General features: G+C 45.3%; 1 protein-coding gene across 1 annotated transcript in view; it reads right to left on the minus strand.

The window, feature by feature from the left end:
- Window positions 1-320: 320 nt before the first annotated feature.
- Window positions 321-19,623, minus strand: part of RAB3B (RAB3B, member RAS oncogene family) — a 72,172-nt gene continuing 52,869 nt past the window's right edge. The window contains exons 3-5 of the mRNA XM_010370418.2: window positions 18,628-18,746; window positions 14,341-14,465; window positions 321-1,114 (exon numbers count right to left, since the gene is read on the minus strand). Of these exons, the coding sequence (XP_010368720.1) occupies window positions 927-1,114; window positions 14,341-14,465; window positions 18,628-18,746 (432 nt within the window). The 3' untranslated portion in view covers window positions 321-926. The remainder of the gene's footprint in view (window positions 1,115-14,340; window positions 14,466-18,627; window positions 18,747-19,623) is intronic.

The following is a 19,623-nucleotide window of genomic DNA, read 5'->3' on the forward strand; positions in this document are numbered from 1 at the left end:
GTGTGCTTTAGAAGAAAGAGATTTGGTTGTTAGGCTTGACAGCCACTTGTCAGAAAAAGGAAGGTTAGAATTGACTAGTCAAACTAGGTAAATTTGGGAATCCCGTCAACTCTAAAATCCTCAGGTTCTAGGAGTCTAAGAACCAATAGCCAATTTTACTAAGTTCCCACAGTTAAGAACCAATTGGAAAGCAGCAAAATCAGAAACTCATGATCTGTGTCTTGATCTTGCCTGTTTCTCGTTTTCTCTGTCTTTCTTGAGCATACGTGCCTGCTCTTTCCTATAGCAGGAACCTCTGACATTCTGTAGAGGATAATCATTTTCTCTTAAGTGTGTTTCTGACTCAGCCTTTGCTCCTTCAGCATCATTAGAGAGTCTGAGCTCTCTGAAGATTAGCTCTGCCTGTCACCACAGCAACTGCCCAGGCCCTGTGGGCATCCGTGGTAACAGGCACAGGGCTTTGAGAACCCAAGCTTGACTTGTAGTGAGAGAAAGCCCCACAGGGAGCCCGATAGGAAACAAGCACGTTGTGCTTTGGGAAGTTGTCTTTAATAGGATTAGCTATGCAGGCGAGCCTCACTTTACGCAATTGGCATGCCCCTGAAGAATGTGGGTGTGTCAAATTTTGGTAAATGGAGGAACTCTCATTTTAAAGGCAGAGAAGAGACTGCTTTTAAGTCCCTGTAGTGAATCCCCTTCATAAAACAGTCTTCTTTTGTAAAGTGAATCTCCACCCATGTAGTGACCTGTTCTGTTAGTCTAGTGCTGAGTATCTATTACTGGGAACATCTGCAGAGAACCCCGGGGGCAGGCAAAGAATAGCAGCAGCTCATCTTGGTCGGGGCTGAGAGTGGACAGTGTGTAACAAGGGGAAGCAGACTGGGTGTGGCGCCACAACGAGGGGAGGTCAGGAAGGTGGGCCTTGCCTAGCATGAGCAGTTCTGCTGCAGCAGCGGTGGGGTGTCCGAGAGACGCGTGTTCTTGGAGGAGCCCAGCATCGAGGGGTCTGTGTCCAGCGTATCAGACATCTTGTCGCAAATGGCATCCACCAGGCGCTCGAAGGCCTGCCTTACACTGATGTTCTCCTTCGCGCTGGCTTCAAAGAAATCAAACCCTGGAAAGAGGAGAGATACAGATAAGGCCTTTTCCCATCCCTTCTGCTGGAACCCTTCTGTGCCCTCAGCCCAAGCACTCTGGATTAATATTTCCAGTGCTCAGGAGTGAAGCAAAGAGGCCCAATTCCATGGACAGGGGATTCTGCTTCAAGGAGACGGCACAGGGCAGGAGTTTCCTGCACTGGTCTTTCAGTCAGACTGATCCTAGCTATAACACTCCCCAGCTGTTTATTTCCAGGCTAAGTCACTTATTCTCTTTACAAATCAATTTCCTAGTTTGTAAAAAAAGGGATAATTTTACCTACCTCATAGAGTTATTTCAAGGATCAGGCAGGACAATGTATGTGAAATGTATAGCCCTGTGCCTGACACAAAGGGGATCATTAGTGTTTGCTGACAGAACAAATGCATAAATGTGTGTCCACAGCACTTCACAGTTTCCAAAGCACTTATCACATAGATTATTTTATTTGATCTTCATGTTGCCCCTGGGGAAGAAGTGTCAGTCAGATCCTCTCCACTTCACTAATGCATACACTGGCTTACAGAAGTAAGCTAGCTTGCCCAAGATAAGGAAAAGCACCAGTATGAGAAGCCCCAGTTTTGGACTTTTTTGCAGGGATTTTCCTCCTCTTTCCCCTGCCTCTCATTCCCCCTAGGCTGGCCAGCTCCAGTCTGGGCTCTAGGAGGCACCTCAAGATTCACACTGAATAAGTCTTCTTTGCCCTTTCCACCCATAGCCACACTGGTTTATTTCCACTTAGTGGGGTTCCCCCTCCCTGAATTCCACTGAAATGATCCAACAGATCTCACCCTCCCTCCACAAACCCAACAAAAGGCCCAGGGAAAACTACATCCGAGGTGTGCAACATTCTTGTCTATTTTGTATCTTGAGACCCTTAGCGACACTTTCTGTGATGAACAGAACTTGGTTGTCCCAAGAGACACAGCAAAGGCCCTCCTGATTCAAAAAGGCTGCTTTCTACCCGAGGAATCTTGGTCAACTTGGTGGCAGCCCTTAGAAGCAAAAGTGGCCCTCTCCATCAGTCCCTGGCCCTCTCCCACTTCTCTTGTCTAACTGCCTTCCTCTTTCCCTTCTTTCGGAGCCTTTCCCCTGTGTCCCTTGCACTTTCTCCTTGGGATTCCTAATATCTTTGGGGCAACTACTATATGCCAGACACTATGCTAGGAGCTTTACTGATATCATCTTTAATCCTCACAATAACCAGTTGGGTAAATAACATCATCTCCAATTTATAAATGAGAATATGACAGACAGCATAACTCACACAGTCATGTGGCTGTATCCGCGGAAACTGGGTTTAGACCTGGGTTTGGCTGTCTGCAAAGTCCACACACAGCTCTGCCTCTCATTTCTTCCCCCTTTTCTCTTTTACTTGGCTTTTTTTTTTTTTCCCCCTGATTATACCTTTTTCTTCCTTTACAACTGTCTTTGACCTCCTCTGCTTTAATCCAACTAACAGTATCTGAGTCTGGGCAAGTCACTTCACCTCTCTGCTCACTTAACCTCTCTAATTCTCAGACTCCTTGTTGTCAGATAAGGAAAACAACAGTGGCTTCCTACCAAGAACAGGTGGGAGGAGTGAGTGAGATGATGAATACGTTGCTGTAAAAAAAGTGGCCTGTTATAAAGACAGTTTCTTTCTGTTCTTTCAACTTGTTCCTCCCACCTCCTCTCCATCTCTTTCTCCCTCTTTTATCATCTTCTCTAACAAAGGAGGGATCTCTTTCCCCCTCCCTCTTTCTCCCTATTATTCCACCGTCCACAGAGAGGGCTGAAGCAGACCAGGTATAAACAAAGCCCCTCTTTTCCCAGCCTTCTGGCTGGAAGGCACACGCCGTTCCTGCCAGCCCACCCCTCCAGCTGACAGCCTCTCCCGAGGCCCATTTCCTGACCTGAGAAAGACAAGCGGCAGAAGTGCCTGCTAATTGTGGACATGTGATGAAGAAGACAGCTGCTGGCTCATTATCCTCAGGCCATAGAAACCCAGTCAGCTTCAGAGACCCTTAAGCATATTGTTTTTCCTTAATGAACATCACAAAAATTGACTACCCAGTCTTTGACTGCCTTATCACAAGTGGCAGTGTTTGGGGAGGTGCGGGGAATGTATCGTTTATTTAGGAAAGAGGCAGATAGGTAAATAAGTAAATAGGTTTTCAGCTCAGATGAAGATGAGGACACAGTTCAAGGCCAGGGGTACAAATCTCTTGTGAGGAAGTGGCACTGAGGGGAGGACATGCCACATTGTACAGAGGGCAGCTATTAGCTGCGTGATCTTGGGCAAGTTGCCTAATTGCTCCCAGTCTCTGTTTCCTCATCTGTAGAATGAGGCGAATACTACCTACCTCATAGGATAGTAATGAAAATTAAATCCATGAAAGTATATGACGTGATTGGCACGCGAATACATGGCAATTCTCTTTCCTATATATGTTCTTGGCCCACCTTACTCCCAGCTTCCTTGAACCTCTACTGTCTCCCAGGGCCTTTGGGGAAATCTCTTTGTCTTCATCACTTAGGGTCAATCAATAAGCCAGGTCTTTTTTTTTTTTTTTTTTTTAATCATTTATTTATTTATTTATTTATTTTGAGAGATGGAGTCTTGCTCTGTCACCCAGGCTGGAGTGCAACGGCATAATCTCGGCTCACTGCAACCTCTGTCTCCCAGGTTCAAGCGATTCTCCTGCCTCAGCCTCCTGAGTAGCTGGGATTACAGGTGCCCACCATGCCTGGCTATTGTATTTTTAGTAGAGATGAGGTTTCACCATATTGGTCAGGCTAGTCTGGAACTCCCGTCCTCAAGTGATCTGCCTGCCTCGGTCTCCCAAAGTGCTGGGATTACAGGCATGAGCCACAGTGCCTGGCCCACCAAGTCTTTATTGAACATTGACCTTGTGTCATGTCTTGTGTTGAGTGTTAGAGATACAGATACAGGGAGATCAATTATAGTCGTAGAAAAGACATACTAATAAAGGCATCAGTCTCTCACATCTGCAGTCCACATTAACAGTTCACAAATACAAAAGTAATCATGTGAGTGGGGTGGGGCAAGGTAAAGGTTATCACTTGTAATTTGCAGACAGGAAAACTGAGACTCAGAGATGGGCCAGAGGTCTATCCCTTATGCCCCCTTGTCTCACTCTCAGTTGGAAGAGCAACAGAACAAGCTGTAACATTCTAACCCAGGTAGAGGAAACCGGAGGTCATGCAGGGATGCAGGAGAGGGAGAGGCTGGCAGGGAAGGAGAGGAGGAGGAAGCTTCTTGAAGTTAGTGAGGATGTGAGCCTTTAAAATCAGAACTCAGGCCGGGTGCGGTGGCTCACGCCTGTAATCCCTGCAGTTTGGGAGGCTGAGGTGGGTGGATCACCTGAGGTCAGGAGTTAGAGACCAGCCTGGACAACATAGTGAAACCCCTAAAAATACAAAAATTAGCCAGGTGTGGTGGCACACACCTGTAATCCTAGCTACTCAGGAGGCTGAGGCAGAAGAATCACTTGAACCTGGGAGGGGGACGTTGCAGTGAGCTGAGATTGTGCCACTGCACTCCTGCCTGGGGGACAGAGTGAGACTCTGTCTCAAAAAAAAAAAAAAAAAAAAAAAAGGTCAAAACTGAGCAAAACTGGCTAGGTGCCGGTGGCTCAAGCCTGGAATCCCAGTGCTTTGGGGGTGCCAAGGCAGGAAGATTGCTTAAGGTCAGGTGTTCGAGACCATAAATAAATAAATGAATACACAAATAAATTACATGAAAAAGAATTAAGCAAAACTCTTCACCTAACTTCTTCTCATTCTTCAGGACTCAGCTTACATATGGTATCTTCATTCTCCTCTGTGCTTCCTCCTGCCATAGCACTTTTTACACTGCATGGCAGAAGTCCATATAGACAGGGAGCTTCCCCAAACAGGAACTATGTCATTCTGAGTCCCAGCACCAGCTGAAAGAGTAGGTGCTTAGTGAATGTTGGTGGAATGAATAGTTGAATTAAGGAGGTGGGAATGAGCAAGGAGGGTGTGGTTGAGGGGATACGGATAGTGTGGGTCATGAAAGCTCAGCTCAATGAGCATGGTAGACCCTGTACTGGGCATTGGGGACAGTGAGGTGAATCAGACACAGCCCCTACCTTTGAGGAGCCCCTAGTCTGTGTGGAAGATAGACACACTGACAATATTACAGGGTAATAAGTGTTGGAATGGAGGGAAGCCAGGGTAGATTGTCAGGGCACAGAGAAAGCATCTAACCAAGCCTGGAGACCAGGGAAGGTTTCTTGGAGAAGCTGATGCTTAAGCAGATATCAGCTAGACAAAGACACGTCACTGTGAGTGTATGTGTGAGCACAGGCATGTCTAGCATAGCACAACAGGCAGGGGAGACAGCACGAATACAGCACAGATAAGGTGGCAAAATCAGCCTTGGTCTATGCCAAAAGGGCCATAGCAGTTTGTTATCCTTAGAACAGAAAATCCTAAGTGGTGAGAGATGAGTCAATAGGGGGCCAAACAGGGGGAGCTCTTGTGTCATGCCGTGGAGATGTCTTTACTGTCATCTCAAAGGTACCCAGAGTGTGAGAACTCTGACTCAAGTTACCAACTCATGGGTCTAGCCAGCTCAAGGGCCTCTTTTGCTTAGCAGAATAACCCCAAATGCACCCCACCCAATTACTGTCAGATTCCTGAAATATTCTTCATTAGCAGGTCCATACGGTAACCTTTTCCTCAGGTTCATTAATAAGGACTCTTAGGAGCTGAGAATCTAGTGAGGCCAGGAAGATGACAACCAATTAACCAGACTAGCCCCCAGTCCTTTTCTCCTCCTAATTGGCTTCAAAACAATGACATTTCTGCTGTCTTTAATGGGGCTCAGTTCTTAACTGAATCTGAGATGTTCCCCTACCCCTCAAAAATGATGTTTATCAGTTGTGTCCAAAGGCAGCTGTCACAGACCCATAGACTGCATCCACACTGCCTGTTTCTGAATATGACCTCAGAATTCTATTCAGAAACTTGCAACCAGCTAAACTTACCTCTCCTCATCCCAACACTACTCCAGAACATGTCTCCTCCACAGTTCAAATCCCTTCTCCATCCTGCTCTGACACGGCCTCATCTCTGTCATTTATCAACCTTCAACTCACATCCTCTAGTCACTGATGATTTGGGCTCAGCAGGACTCACTGTCTTCCTTTCTACTCAAGGCTTGTTTTCATTCTCAGGAACTTTGAGTGTCATGTGGACAATCCATCCACCACCTTGGATGAACCTTCTCTTCCATTTTGCTTCAGCTATTCACCTGTCCCTGTAACTTGAGCTATTTTGACTTGGATTTGTGTCAATGGAATTGAAAGAGGTCTGATCAATTCAGTATCCAGCCTCACTGGCTGAACACCCAAGACCTGGCATGGCCTGGTCTCTACTTCCCCAGCTTCATCTTCGTGGCTCACACTATGCTCCAGAAACATCAGCGCTTCCTCATTTTGTACCATTGCTCATGTTATTAATCTCTAGCTCCTACTCCTAATCATCTTCATTACTCACCTGTGGAATTACTGATCCCAGAGAAGCTTCACTTTTTCTTCCCCGCAACACCTCTACCACTCAGAACATACAATGTCTCTCTCCCCTGCACTCTCATGGCACTTTGTGTGATTGTTTCAGTCAGAACCAACCAGAAAAATGGGAACTATTCTTTAAACCAGAAGGAATTGCTTATATAGGTGATGGAAGAACTAAGAAGCTAAACAGAATACTGAGGAAACCCAGAGATTGTCAAAAGCAAAAAATACTAGTATTAGAGCTAAAAGAAGCTGGAACCATGAGAGCAGGAGTCACAGTAGAGAAGCAGCCCCTGCTGGGGGACCAGCCGAGGCAGGGGGAAAATACCTGGATTTCTCCCTTTTCTGCATCTCCAATCACCTGCCAATATTTTCCCTTGGCTAGTCCCAGCCAGAAGCCACTATCACAGGAGCCTGGGAAACATAGCCTGCAAAGGTCAACCCCTCAGAAAAGGTTGCAGGAAAAAGAACAGGAGAGGGTGAAGAATAATAGCAAACAGGCTGAGGACTGGCATAGCCATCGACCCAAAGAAGGTTATAATTATCTGTTTACAATTTTGTTTCCCTAGTCAGTGTGTATCTTGAGGGAAGGGAACCCACTCACCTCTGTGCCCCCAGAGTCCATGATGTGTTCAGTGACTGTAAACTGCCTTCCCTGAAAGAGATTTTATACCTCCACATTACCATTAGCTTGCAGTGCCTCCTTGTGGGAAGAATACGTCTCCCCACTCCATCGACATCAAGTTTGATTATGTGTCTTACTTTGGCCAATGGATGTGGGCAGAAGTGATGTGATCCAAGTCCCAAAGAAGCTTTAAAAGGCTTTGTGTGGTTTAGCCACCCCAAACGGACCCCAGAGTAAGAAAATGCATGGAACAGAGTTGCAGCTGACTTGTAGTTGGTATGGAATGAGTGAGAAAGAAACCCTTATTATCTAAGCTCCTGACTCAGGTTGTGTGTTACCACAGCATAAAGTAATCGCACCAACTTTGTGACTGAGGGTGGAAATGTGAAGAGCAACTATGACAGGCTTTTGGAAAAACACCATTGGATGACGTGACATTAGGATTTTGAGTCCAAAGTCTGAGTTTGAATACAGGGCCTGCCACCTAATACTTATATAGCTTAGAAAAGTTACATAACCTTAGAGTGGGAAAATAAAGACACAGAAGTGTGGCACAGCTCATTGTGTGCAAGAAAATGCAAGTGGTCTGGACTCAGCTTCTTCATCAAGAAAATCACTGATTTACTGTACTGATGATAATATACTATGTACTATACAGCAATACAGATACTGTATTTCTATAGTATGATAATGCAGCTTTCCATGCTAGGAGTGACAGCAAAGATCACAAGAGGATTTTCGTGAAAGCATATTGTGAATTTTGAGTCACTGTTAGTTATCGTCAATGCCAACCAGGCCTTTCTTTCTCTGCAAACAGACTCAATGATGAAAGGTTCCTATAGTTGATCTCAATCTAGAAAACACACACACACACACACACACACACACACACACACACACACATTTATTGAGCACCTAAAATAAACAAGTAAGTGTATGAGGGTCTGTGGGGTCTGAGTGATGAATGGGGAATTGGGTAAATTGAAATCACAGAATCAAAGTGGGATAGGGCCAAACAGATCTTCCTACACAACAAATCCAAACTGCATGTTTTACAGATGGGTAAACTGAGACCCAGAGACAGCAAATGCAATGCTCAAAGTCTCATAGTAAAGTAGTAGCAGAAGCAGGATAAAACTCTGAATCTTCTAACTCCTAGTCTGGGCATGCTTTTCCCACTACACTATGATGGTATGTGTGTGTTTCAAAATTACATTTTAGGCTGGGCATGGTGGCTCATGCCTGTAATCCCAGCACTTTGGGAGACCAAAGCTGGCAGATCACTTGAGCCTAGGAGTTTGAGACCAGCCTGGGCAACACAGTGAAACCCCGTCCCTACCAAAAAAGCAAGCAAACAAACAAAAAACATAAAAGTTAGCTGGGCATGGTGGTGCATGCCTATAATCCCAGCTATTTGGGATCTGGAGGCTGAGGCAGGAAGATTGCTTGAGTCCAGTAGGTGAGGGTTGCAGTGAGCCAAGATTGTGTCACTGCACTCCAGCCTGGATGACAGAGCAAGACCTTGTCTCAAAACAAAATAAAACAAAACAAAAAACTATATTGTGGATGGTCTCTCCTTCCTTTGTAGGCAGAAGCACATTTCCCTTTTACTAGCCTCCCTGGTTTCTGGCCGGATCTCCAGTCAGATCCAGGAAAAGGGACAAGAAGCCCCTTTCCGAGGGGCACGTGGAGGCAGAACCCTAAAAGGTCATGCTTCCTGAAATAAAAGTCCCTAAAACTCCTCTACTCTTCTAAACACCCACCTGCCTCATCATCTATATGATCTCAACCAAGTCCCAGGAACTTTGAGGATATGGAAGGCCGACCACATATAGCATTTTTTTTTTTTCTTTTTTTAAACGGAGTTTTGCTCTTGTTACCCAGGCTGGAGTGCAATGGTGCAATCTCTGCTCACCGCAACTTCTGCCTCCCGGGTTCAAGCGATTCTCCTGCCTCAGCCTCCCAAGTAGCTGGTATTACAGGCATGCACCACCACGCCTGGCTAACTTTTGTATTTTTAGTAGAGATGAGGTTTCTCCATGTTGATCAGGCTGGTCTCAAACTCCAGACCTCAGGTGATCCACCCACCTCAGCCTCCCAAAGTGCTGGGATTACAGGCGTGAGCCACCAAGCCCGACCTCACAGCTTTAATAAACGCGAATCGTTAGCCATATCAATAGTCTTGACTGAGTGAGCTGAGAAAAGCTACAAGAAAGGGAATCCTGAGGAGGGATCCCATAAAGCAGAGAATGGCATTACTGCACTGGCAAAGACACCACTGAAACTGACTTAATACCTGAGACAGCAGAGGGGTAGGCACTAGGTGAGGCTGAGCATCCCCCATCACTGTTCCCAGATCTGATGATATCCTGGCAAAATTCTTAACATGGTCTACAAGTTTCTGTACCTTCTGATCCCTGCCCATCTGTCCATCCTCATCTCATGCTACTCTCCCTTGATTATTTAGTCCCTGTGCCATGGCCTTCTTTCAATTTCATGAATATTTCACGCTTTAACCCACATTGGGACTATTCTTGATGTGGAACATGCCCCTCCCCACACTCTACTCTTTGCCTGGCTAGCTTTTTCTCATCCTTTTGTTCTCACCTTAAGTGTTACTTTCTCAGAAAACCTTAACTCTCCAGCCTAAAATTAGGTTTCTCTCTTGCACTTTTTTCATAGCACTTGTGGTGGACTTACGTTAACTTCTATCTGCCCCCTTCATTCCCTCCTTTAGGAAACCACCATTTTAAACAGTTATATTGGGACTATGTTGCCATACTTGCCTCCCGCAGCCACTGGGATGGGCACATGACTCACAGGTGACCAATCATAATATTCCCTGCTATTGATACATAGTGGTTGGGAGAGAGAAGGTCTCTTTTCACAGGAATTGGGAAGCCATGAATCTGCCATCATCCTTCTAACTCCCCATGCAGAGAGTCTGGCTATAGAAGGAAGCTGAGGGGACAAGTAAAGCTAAGAAATGGAGAGTGCAATTGAACCCTGGGTCTCATGGACTTCCCAGTTACAGGAGCTCATACATTCTCTGTTTTTTTTTTCCTTTTTCGAGATGGAGTCTTGCTCTGTCACCCAGGCTGGAGTGCAGTGGGGTGATCTCAGTTCACTGTAACTTCCACCTCCTGGGTTCAAGCAATTCTCCTGCTTCAGCCTCCCGAGTAGCTGGGACTACATGCTCAGCTAATTTTTGTATTTTTAGTAGAGACGGGGTTTCACCGTGTTGACCAGACTGGTTTCAAGCCAGGCTGACCTCAAGTGATCCGCCCACCTCAGCCTCCCAAAGTGCTGGGATTATAGGCATGAGCCACTGTGCCCAGCCAGTTCTATTTTTTTTATTAAAGCTAGTTTGATTTGTGATTTTATCACTTGCAATAACAAGAGTCCTAACTCAAGTAGAACATATCACAATTTTAACAACTGTATTGAGCCATAATTCATATACCATACAGTTTACCCATTTATTTACACAATTTTTAATTAATATTTGTATAAGTATTTGTTTAATGTCTCTTTCCCCATTAGTTTCATGACAGTAAGGATTGCAGCTGTTTGTTCATCATTCATTATATCCTAAGTGCCAGGGCAGCACTTGGCTCAGCATGCTCAATAAATGTTTTTCACTGAATAAGTAAAATGTATTAATGAATATCTACCCTATGCTGGGTCCTTAGGATAATGAAATAAATCAGACACAATCCATGCAGTAGAAGCCTAGGAGGAGAGATAAACATGTAAATAGGCAAGTTCTGGTGATCAACAGCAGAAAGCTCAGGGAGCTGAGTTGGGCAGAGATGGGTTACCTTGACCTGCCCAAACCTAACCAATTAATTAAGGTCTTCTTCAAGTGCCTTCCTAAAAACACTGCACTAAGATTTAATCTCACGTGTTCTATCTGTGTTCCTAAATACATTTGATAGGTTTATACAACTCCACTACTTGCTAATGGTATAAGCTTGAGCAAGTTATTTAACCTCTCTGAACCTCATTTTTGGACATGCTCTATAGTACCTACCTTGAAGGTTTATAAAAAGACTTAAATGAGATAATTAATGCTAAACATTTCACATAGTGCCTTGTTAAATATATATTAGCTATGATTACCACATTTGCCATGTAGTGAAGTTAACTGGTTAGGAGCACAGGCTCTGGGAGCCAGACTATCGTGTGGGTTGAAATACTGGTTCTATGCTCTTACTAGCTGTGTGACTTTGGCAAGTTACTGAACTTCTTTGTGCCTCACTTTTCTCATCTGTTACACACACACACACACACACACACACATACACACAAAATGTGGAGATAAGGAAAGAACATATCTTGGAGGGTTTTAGGGGGATTAAATTAGATGCGTAATACTTTAAAACACTTAGAATAAATAGTGCCTGACACAAGGTAAGCACCTAATAAGTGTTTAACCAATTCACCTTTAAAAAAATGTTAGAATGGCCATGTGCGGTAGCTCATGCCTATAACCCAGCACTTTAGGAGGCCCAGGCGGGTGGATCACCTGAAGTCAGGAGTCCGAGACCAGCCTGGCCAACATGATGAAACCCTGTCTCTACTGAAAATACAAAAAATTAGCCAGGCATGGTGGTGAGTGCCTGTAATCCCAGCTACTCGGGAGGCTGAGGCAGGAGAATCGCTTGAACCCTGGCGGCAGAGATTGCAGTGAGCTGAGATCACCCCACTGCACTCCAACCTGGGCAACAAGAGTGAAACTCCATCTCAAAAAAAAATCTTAGTGAGAAGGGCTTGGCAAGCTGGTATATTTTTTTCTAATACATATCCAAATATGTATTAGAAAATAAATACGGAAAATCATCCTGCACAATTCCAGTGGCATGAGTCCCCTCTTTGGGCAACACTACTCCAGACCCACACCATCCAGTGATTTATGGTTCCCTGACCCACAAGGCCGTTCCTTGCCTCTGCCAGGGTTATGCTCCTGCCTGGAATGCCCTTAACTCTCCTCTTCACTTGACTGGTCCTACTTATCTTCAAGACTCCGCTTGGGCATCATGTTCTCTGACCCCAGGAGAATCAGGTTCCTCCTCTATGTTCTCCAACATCCCTCTGTCACAGCCCTGACCACTTGGACTATGACTGTTATTGTGGGCTCTCTCACTGGATCAAGCTTCTTCAGACCAGGGAATGTTGCCTATTTCACAGCTTAGGGCCTAGAACAGAGTAGGCACGCAGGAAGTCTTCACTGGACAATAAAATAAAGAACCCAAATACTTAACATCATAAACTTAATCAAAACATATTTTTGCATCCTCCGTGTCTTGCCGTATGCTAGGCACAGTAGGCACAAAGACAAACAAGATTCATTTCCTGTCTGCAAGGAACTTTTGGGAGACAGACAAGTAAATGAGTGCATCCAAGTATGATGGGTACTGTGACTCTTCTATGTGTGGGGTGCATTAAGTGAGGGAACAAATAAAGAGCTCTGGCCAGGGGCTAGGAAAGGTTTCATAGAAGATGTGAAGTGCAAGCTGTTTTGAAAGCTGAATGGGGGCTCACCAGCTGGATGAGGGTAGAAGATGGGGAGTAGAAGACAGCATTCCAAGCAGATGAAATATAGTCAGTCCAGGGAGAGTGCTGGGAGCCTCCAGGGAGACTGCAGGTTGAAAGCCTAAAGGGACCGTCTGAAGTTCTTGAGGTGTGGGCTTCATCACTTGCTTATTGTTCTATGGACCACATGGAGGCACTTTCTGGACTCCGAGAACCTCTGCGATAGTGTAGAAACAGCAAGGCCCAAGATGACCCAACCTCCCTGTTTATTAAGCACTTATAGTTTGCTACAGTTCACAGGCCACCTTGGGGAGGAGAAAGTATACAACACACACATACACACATACTCATAATACACATAATACAAATATATAAAACACACAATTCACACTTGTATTTTATACAGATTACCCACCTATAAGCCCACATATCTGTTCTTCAGAAACTATCAGAGACTTTAAACTCTCCGCTCCTCAATACTTACAACACTTAGGACATGAGATATACTTAGGGAGACTGGCTAAAAGCTAAGCAGTACATCTATTCTAGAGGGAGATTTCAAACTTTCAAATCTACAGGCATGGAACTCTTTTTGTAAGGCAACCTTACCCTGGACCCCAATACATAAAATAAAAGCAAAGGTAGGTAGAGTTCTGCTTTGGGGCCACTGAGACAGGTCTGGGAACCTAGGCCTCAAAGGAGCACGAGGATCAAAATATTTTAACCTTGGAAAAAGTCAGGACATCGATGAGCTACATACTCAAACCACATAATTTTGTTCCTTCATACAGTTCTTTTTGTTGTGAATTGTGTTTTGGTGAGAAGCATGAATTTGCATTGAGATAAACTGTAAGAACACCATGTAAATACTCAGTGCTGGAAGGATGTGATATTCAGGACATGGTCACATTCAGCATACAGAGTCTGCTCTACAGTTGATGATGAAGAGGAGCGCTTCTCTGGAATAATGGGTTTGTTTTTATACTAGGACACTCTAAACCATGTAACTGATTATGTTTCCCTCTTGGCAATGGTTGCTAGGAAGCTCAAAGGCGACATTTTGGCCCAACTCTTGCAGGTGTCCAAGAACTTAATACTTACCCTAGCTTCCTCTTATTTTTCCCTCACCCTTGCTTTCCCTTTGCTCCAATTTTCTCACTTATTTATTTTTATTGTACTGTGACAATTTTTATAAGACATCTCAAGTCCTTTGTGGAAGGAACTGGTAAAAAAAAGAGTTTATAAATGTAAAATGTATTTACATATTCCATATAACAAAATATATACATATCAAAAATGATGAATTATCTAAAACTCACAGCACAAAGCCCATATGTACATCATACAAATATAAAACAACACACACAGATCACATAGGTACATAATTCACAACCACAACACTAATGTCATAAATACAAACACACTCGTGCCCTGTTTACCCCACTCTCATGAGCATGTGTACACCTGCACACTTGCACACACATGTCATGTACATACCAAGCTGCTCTGCGAGGAGCCGGCCCTTCTCAGTGGGAACAACCCTCTCTTCCTCCATGTCACACTTGTTCCCCACCAGAATAACTTGTGCATTGTCCCAGGAGTAGGTCTTGATCTGAGTAGCCCTAAAATGAGACAGAAAGAGATATGTTAATCATATTCCTCTAGACTGAATGTCTGTGTCCCTACCTCCAGATTTACATGTTGAAGCCTAATCCCCAATGTAATGGTATTTGGATGTGGAGTCTTTGGGATGTAATTATGTCAGTGAGGCTAGAGTCCTCATAATATGTCCATACAGGAAGAGAAAGAGGCTAGAGCCCTCTTTCTCTCTTGGCCATGGGAGGATACAACAAGAAGCTGGCTGTCTCCGGATACTGGAGCTGCTGAAGCCTTGATCTTGGACTTCCTAGCTCCAGAACTGTGAGAAAGAAATGTCTGTCATTTAAGCCACCAAGTCTATAGCATTTTTGTTGTAGCAGCCCAAACTGACCAAGACACATACCCTCCTATGACAAAAAGAAAACTGCAAAGTGTGAAGAAATGGTTTCTCTACGACAGGACTAGCAACACCCAAGTTACTGCCAATTAATTCAGCTGAGGACAGACAGATACCTGTCCCTGCTGACTGTCACAGATGCTGACTCCTAAGCCCTAGCTGCAAACCTCATCCATCTCTTTGAAGTCCACCTCTACCATATCTGGCCATCCCTCTCCTCACTGGGCAGAGAGTTCTTTCTAAAACAGGTATTTGATCACAATGTATCCTTTCTTAAAAGCCTTCTCTGGCCCCCAGCTAGCTATGTGATCAAGTCCAGATTCCTCAGTTCAAGATCATTCATGCTGTGCCTCTCCAGTCTCATTACCCATTCTCCTGCCTCCCAACCTTTTCACTCATTCCCCAAAAGCTCTTCCATGGCTTGTGCCTTTGCCTACACTGGGAATTCCTTCCCCACAACTAACTCATCCTCCAGGGCCCAGTGCTGATCCCACAACATCTTGAGGGGAGCCTCTTCAAGCTTTCCCTAGATCCACTTAGCCTCCACCTCCTCCTATGTGATTCACAAACCTTCCCTGAAGCCTTGGATTATGATTATTTGCAGAAACCAAAATGTCAGCAGTAGTTACCTTCACATAAGATGATTATAAGACTTTTAAAACATACTTTTCGGCCAGGCGTGGTGGCTCACACCTGTAATCCCAGCACTTTGGGAGGCAGAGGTGGGTGGATCACGAGGTCAGGAGATTGAGACCATCCTGGCTAACACGGTGAAACCCCGTCTCCACTAAAAATTAAAAAAAATTAGCCGGGCATGGTGGTGGGTGTTTGTAGTCCCAGCTACTCAGGAGGCTGAGGCAGGAGAATGGCGTGAACCTGGGAGGCAGAGCTTGCGGTGAGCCAAGATGGCATCACTACACTCCAGCCTGCGTGACAGAGTGAGACTCTTTCTCAAAAAAAAAAAAAAAAAAAAAAAAAACTTTTCAAATTTCTGTACTTTTCACATTTTTGAAAGTGAGCATGTATTACTTCTATAATTAAAAACAAAATTTTAAGAGGAAATACAAAAGGACTCTCTTATATTATGGAGACATCTTTTTGTGGAGATGAGCCTAACATTCCCCAAAGACCCCATCAGGTAGAAATGATTACTTCCTCTTTTGGTCTCCTGCACATTTACCATGGCACCTGTTACACTTGGCTGAATTTCTATCTCTCCCTGAAGGCAAAGACCAGCTTATTCATCTTTGGGATGCCAATACCCAGCACAGAATGCAGAACAGAGAAGGTGTCAGTAAACGTTTGATAAATGAACGAGCCAGTGAATGGTTAGTCCTGAAGCAGATCTTGAATCTGACTCTACCCTGACACTGACAATCCAACTCAACCCTAACTACAACCTGAACCTATTACTGACCTTGTTCTTAAAGCTGATCTTACCACCAACCTTCTCATTTATGGTGAGAAGCCATTCCCCCAAAGGATGGAATTTACTCAACCACCACTTCTTGTGGGCCCACAAGAAACCAGGCCCCATTCTGGGCACTGGGGCTTGGATGGCAGGTAGGGGTGAGGCTGAGACCAAGTTACCCACAGACAAAACTCAAAGGCCAGGACTTGGGAGAGACAGACATTCAGTCTTCAGACTCAAGACAGGTAACTCGGTCCAGCTCTCCTTATATCCCATGCTACTCTTTTTTTTTTTTTGAGACAGAGTCTTGCTCTGTCACCCAGGCTGGAGTGCAGTGGTGTGAGCTCAGCTCACTGCAAGCTCCGCCTCCTGGGTTCACACCACTCCCCTGCCTCAGCCTCCCGAGCAGCTGGGACTACAGGCGCCCACCACCACGCCTGGCTACTTTTTTGTACTTTTAGTAGAGAAGGGGTTTCACCATGTTAGTCAGGATGGTCTCGATCTCCTGACCTTGTGATCTGCCCGCCTTGGCCTCCCAAAGTGCTGGGATGATAGGCGTGAGCCACCGCGCCTGGCGCTACTCTCTTTCATCTTCCTCCCTCCTCCCACCCCATTTCCTCTCAGCTCCCAGATTAGCAACAAATTCAGGTTATTCTTGGAGGAATCATCACCAGGTGTTAAAGTCACTGTGTTCCTGAGGCAGAATGAACAGAGACTGAGGGAGGAAGGGAAGGGGGTCAAGGCCAACAGGGAAATGGGCAGTGCGGAGACACTTCAGGGGAGATGTGATGAGAGAGAAGAAGAGGAGCAGGGAGAGGGGAGGAAGGGAGGAAAATCATGAGTGGAGAGAGTAAAGGAAAGGGGAAGAGAACAGAGGAAAGAGAGGAGAAAAACCCAAGGTAGAGGGAAGAAAGAGTTATTAAAAAAGGAAGGGGCAGAAAGGAGGAAGAAGAGGATAACCAAGAGGCAGAAAAGAAGAACACGGACCCCCAGGAATGACAGACATGCTGATGACACCCTGAACTGCTGGTCAGAACAGGGGAGTGCAGCAGGCAGCCCACAAGGTCACTCTCAGCTCAAGCTGTGGATGTGAAGCCAACACAGCTTCACACAATTATGACAACTGCTTCCTGGGAGAAGCGAAATCCTCGAAGGGTCACTATTGGGCAAAAGGGAGCAGGAGACGAGCCCAGCACTGGCCTGCCCTGCTGCTGTGTGCCTGGCCTGCTCGGCCTCTCTGATTCTGAAGGACAGCCACCGCACAGATGTCCCACCTTCCCCCATCCTCATCTGAGCAGGGACACTGGGTCCTGGCCCTCCCTCTCACATGTCCTTCCCCTCACGCTCCCTTCTCCTGGGAATCGTGCCCCCGGAGGAAAGCTATAAGTTGCTCAGAGGTTGCAACTCTGGGGTGCTGTATTGATTTCCATTGTATATTGAGCCTTGATAAACTTGGACTGTATGTGCTCCTGGACACCCGGCTCAGCCCAGGGATAAACTTTATAGAGAAGTGCTATGTAGATTCACTCTCCACTAGAGCTACAGTAATCTTCCTGAAACACAAATCTGAACCTGTTGGTTTCTAATTCATATGTCATCATCTATGGGACAGAATCCAAACTCCTTATAGCAGCACACAAAACCCTTCGTGACCTGTGCCCTTCAACACTCACACCTACCTTCTCACCTTTGCACATCTGTACTCGTTTTCTGGAACATCCTTATTCATTTGTCCCTCGAGCTAACTCCTGTTCATCTTACAAAATGCAGCATATGTGTCAGCAACTTCAGGGCACCTTCTCTGACTCCCTAAACTGGGTCAGAGAGCCCTCTGCTGGGTTCCCACGGCTCTGATGACTCGCTTCATCACTGCACCTAGCACACATTTTCTTTTCTTTTTTCTTTTTAGACAGAGTCTCATTCTGTTGCCCAGGCTGGAGTGCAGTGGTGTGATCTCGGCTCACTGCAACCTCCGCCTCCCAGGTTCAAGCAATTCTCCTACCTTAGCCTCCTGAGTAGCTGGGATTACAGGCACGTGCCACCATGCCCGGCTAATTTTTGTATTTTTAGTAGAGACGGGGTTTCACCATGTTGGCCAGGCTTGTCTCAAACTCCTGACCTCAGGTGCTCTGGCCACCTCGGCCTCCCAAAGTGCTCGGATTACAGGCGTGAGCCACTGCACTCGGCCTATCACATGATATTTTCATTCCTGCTTATGGATCTGTCTTCTCCTCTCATCTGTGAACTCCTGAGGCCAGGAACCATGTCTGATTCATCTGGGTCATCGGGGCTTCCCTAGCACACAATACAGGACCTAGCACATGTTAGGTTTCAATGAACAGTTTGCTAAATTAATGAATGAATATGAGTCTCATACCAGTCTTGGACAGCATTGAAGGACTCTTCATTGGTGATGTCATACATCAGAATGAAGCCCATGGCCCCACGGTAATAGGCTGTCGTGATGGTCCGGTACCGCTCCTGCCCAGCTGTGTCCTGGGCAGGAAAAGAAAAGAAGTGATCTCTTAGAAAGTCTGCTTTGGTTCCTATAAAGTCCCCAAGACAATTAACTAATAACCCAAGGCATTTTTTATTTATTTTATTTTATTTTATTTTTTTTTGAGACAGAGTCTCGCTCTGTCGTTCAGGCTGGAGTGCGGTGGCCGGATCTCAGCTCACTGCAAGCTCCACCTCCCGGGTTTACGCCATTCTCCTGCCTCAGCCTCCCGAGTAGCTGGGATTACAAGCATGCACCACCATGACCAGCTAATTTTGTATTTTTAGTAGAGATGGGGTTTCTCCATGTTGGTCAGGCAGGTCTCGAACTCCCAACCTCATGTGATCCACCCGCCTTGGCCTCCCAAAGTGCTGGGATTACAGGGGTGAGCCACCATGACCAACCCAAGGCATATTTAAGGAGCATCTATTATGTGTCTTATATTGTGCTTGTTGACTAGAATAAAATGATTTTTAAAATCTCATAGAATTTAATAAGAATAATTAAAATCCTAATGGAAAAGTGGACAAGAGGCATGAACAAGTCACAGAAGAAATGTTGAGTGGGTAATTATTACATAAAAAGTTTTAACCTTATTTTTGTTTCTTTCTTTTCTTTTTTTTTTTTTTTTAAGACAAAGCCTTATTCTATTGCCCAGGCTGAGTGCCCTGGCACAATCATAGCTCACTGCAATTTTGAATTTCTAGGCTCAAGCAATCCTACCACCTCAGTCTCCGAATAGCTAGGACTAAGGTTTTGTGCCACTGTGCCCAGCCCCTTATTTTTAATAATTCCCATTATTGATAAGCATGCAGTGAAATATACAACTTCACATCTTGCTTGTGGGAGTGGAACTTGGTTTAGCCTTTCTGGGAA

This window comes from Rhinopithecus roxellana, chromosome 12, assembly GCF_007565055.1.
Source record: "Rhinopithecus roxellana isolate Shanxi Qingling chromosome 12, ASM756505v1, whole genome shotgun sequence".
NCBI lineage: Eukaryota > Metazoa > Chordata > Mammalia > Primates > Cercopithecidae > Rhinopithecus > Rhinopithecus roxellana.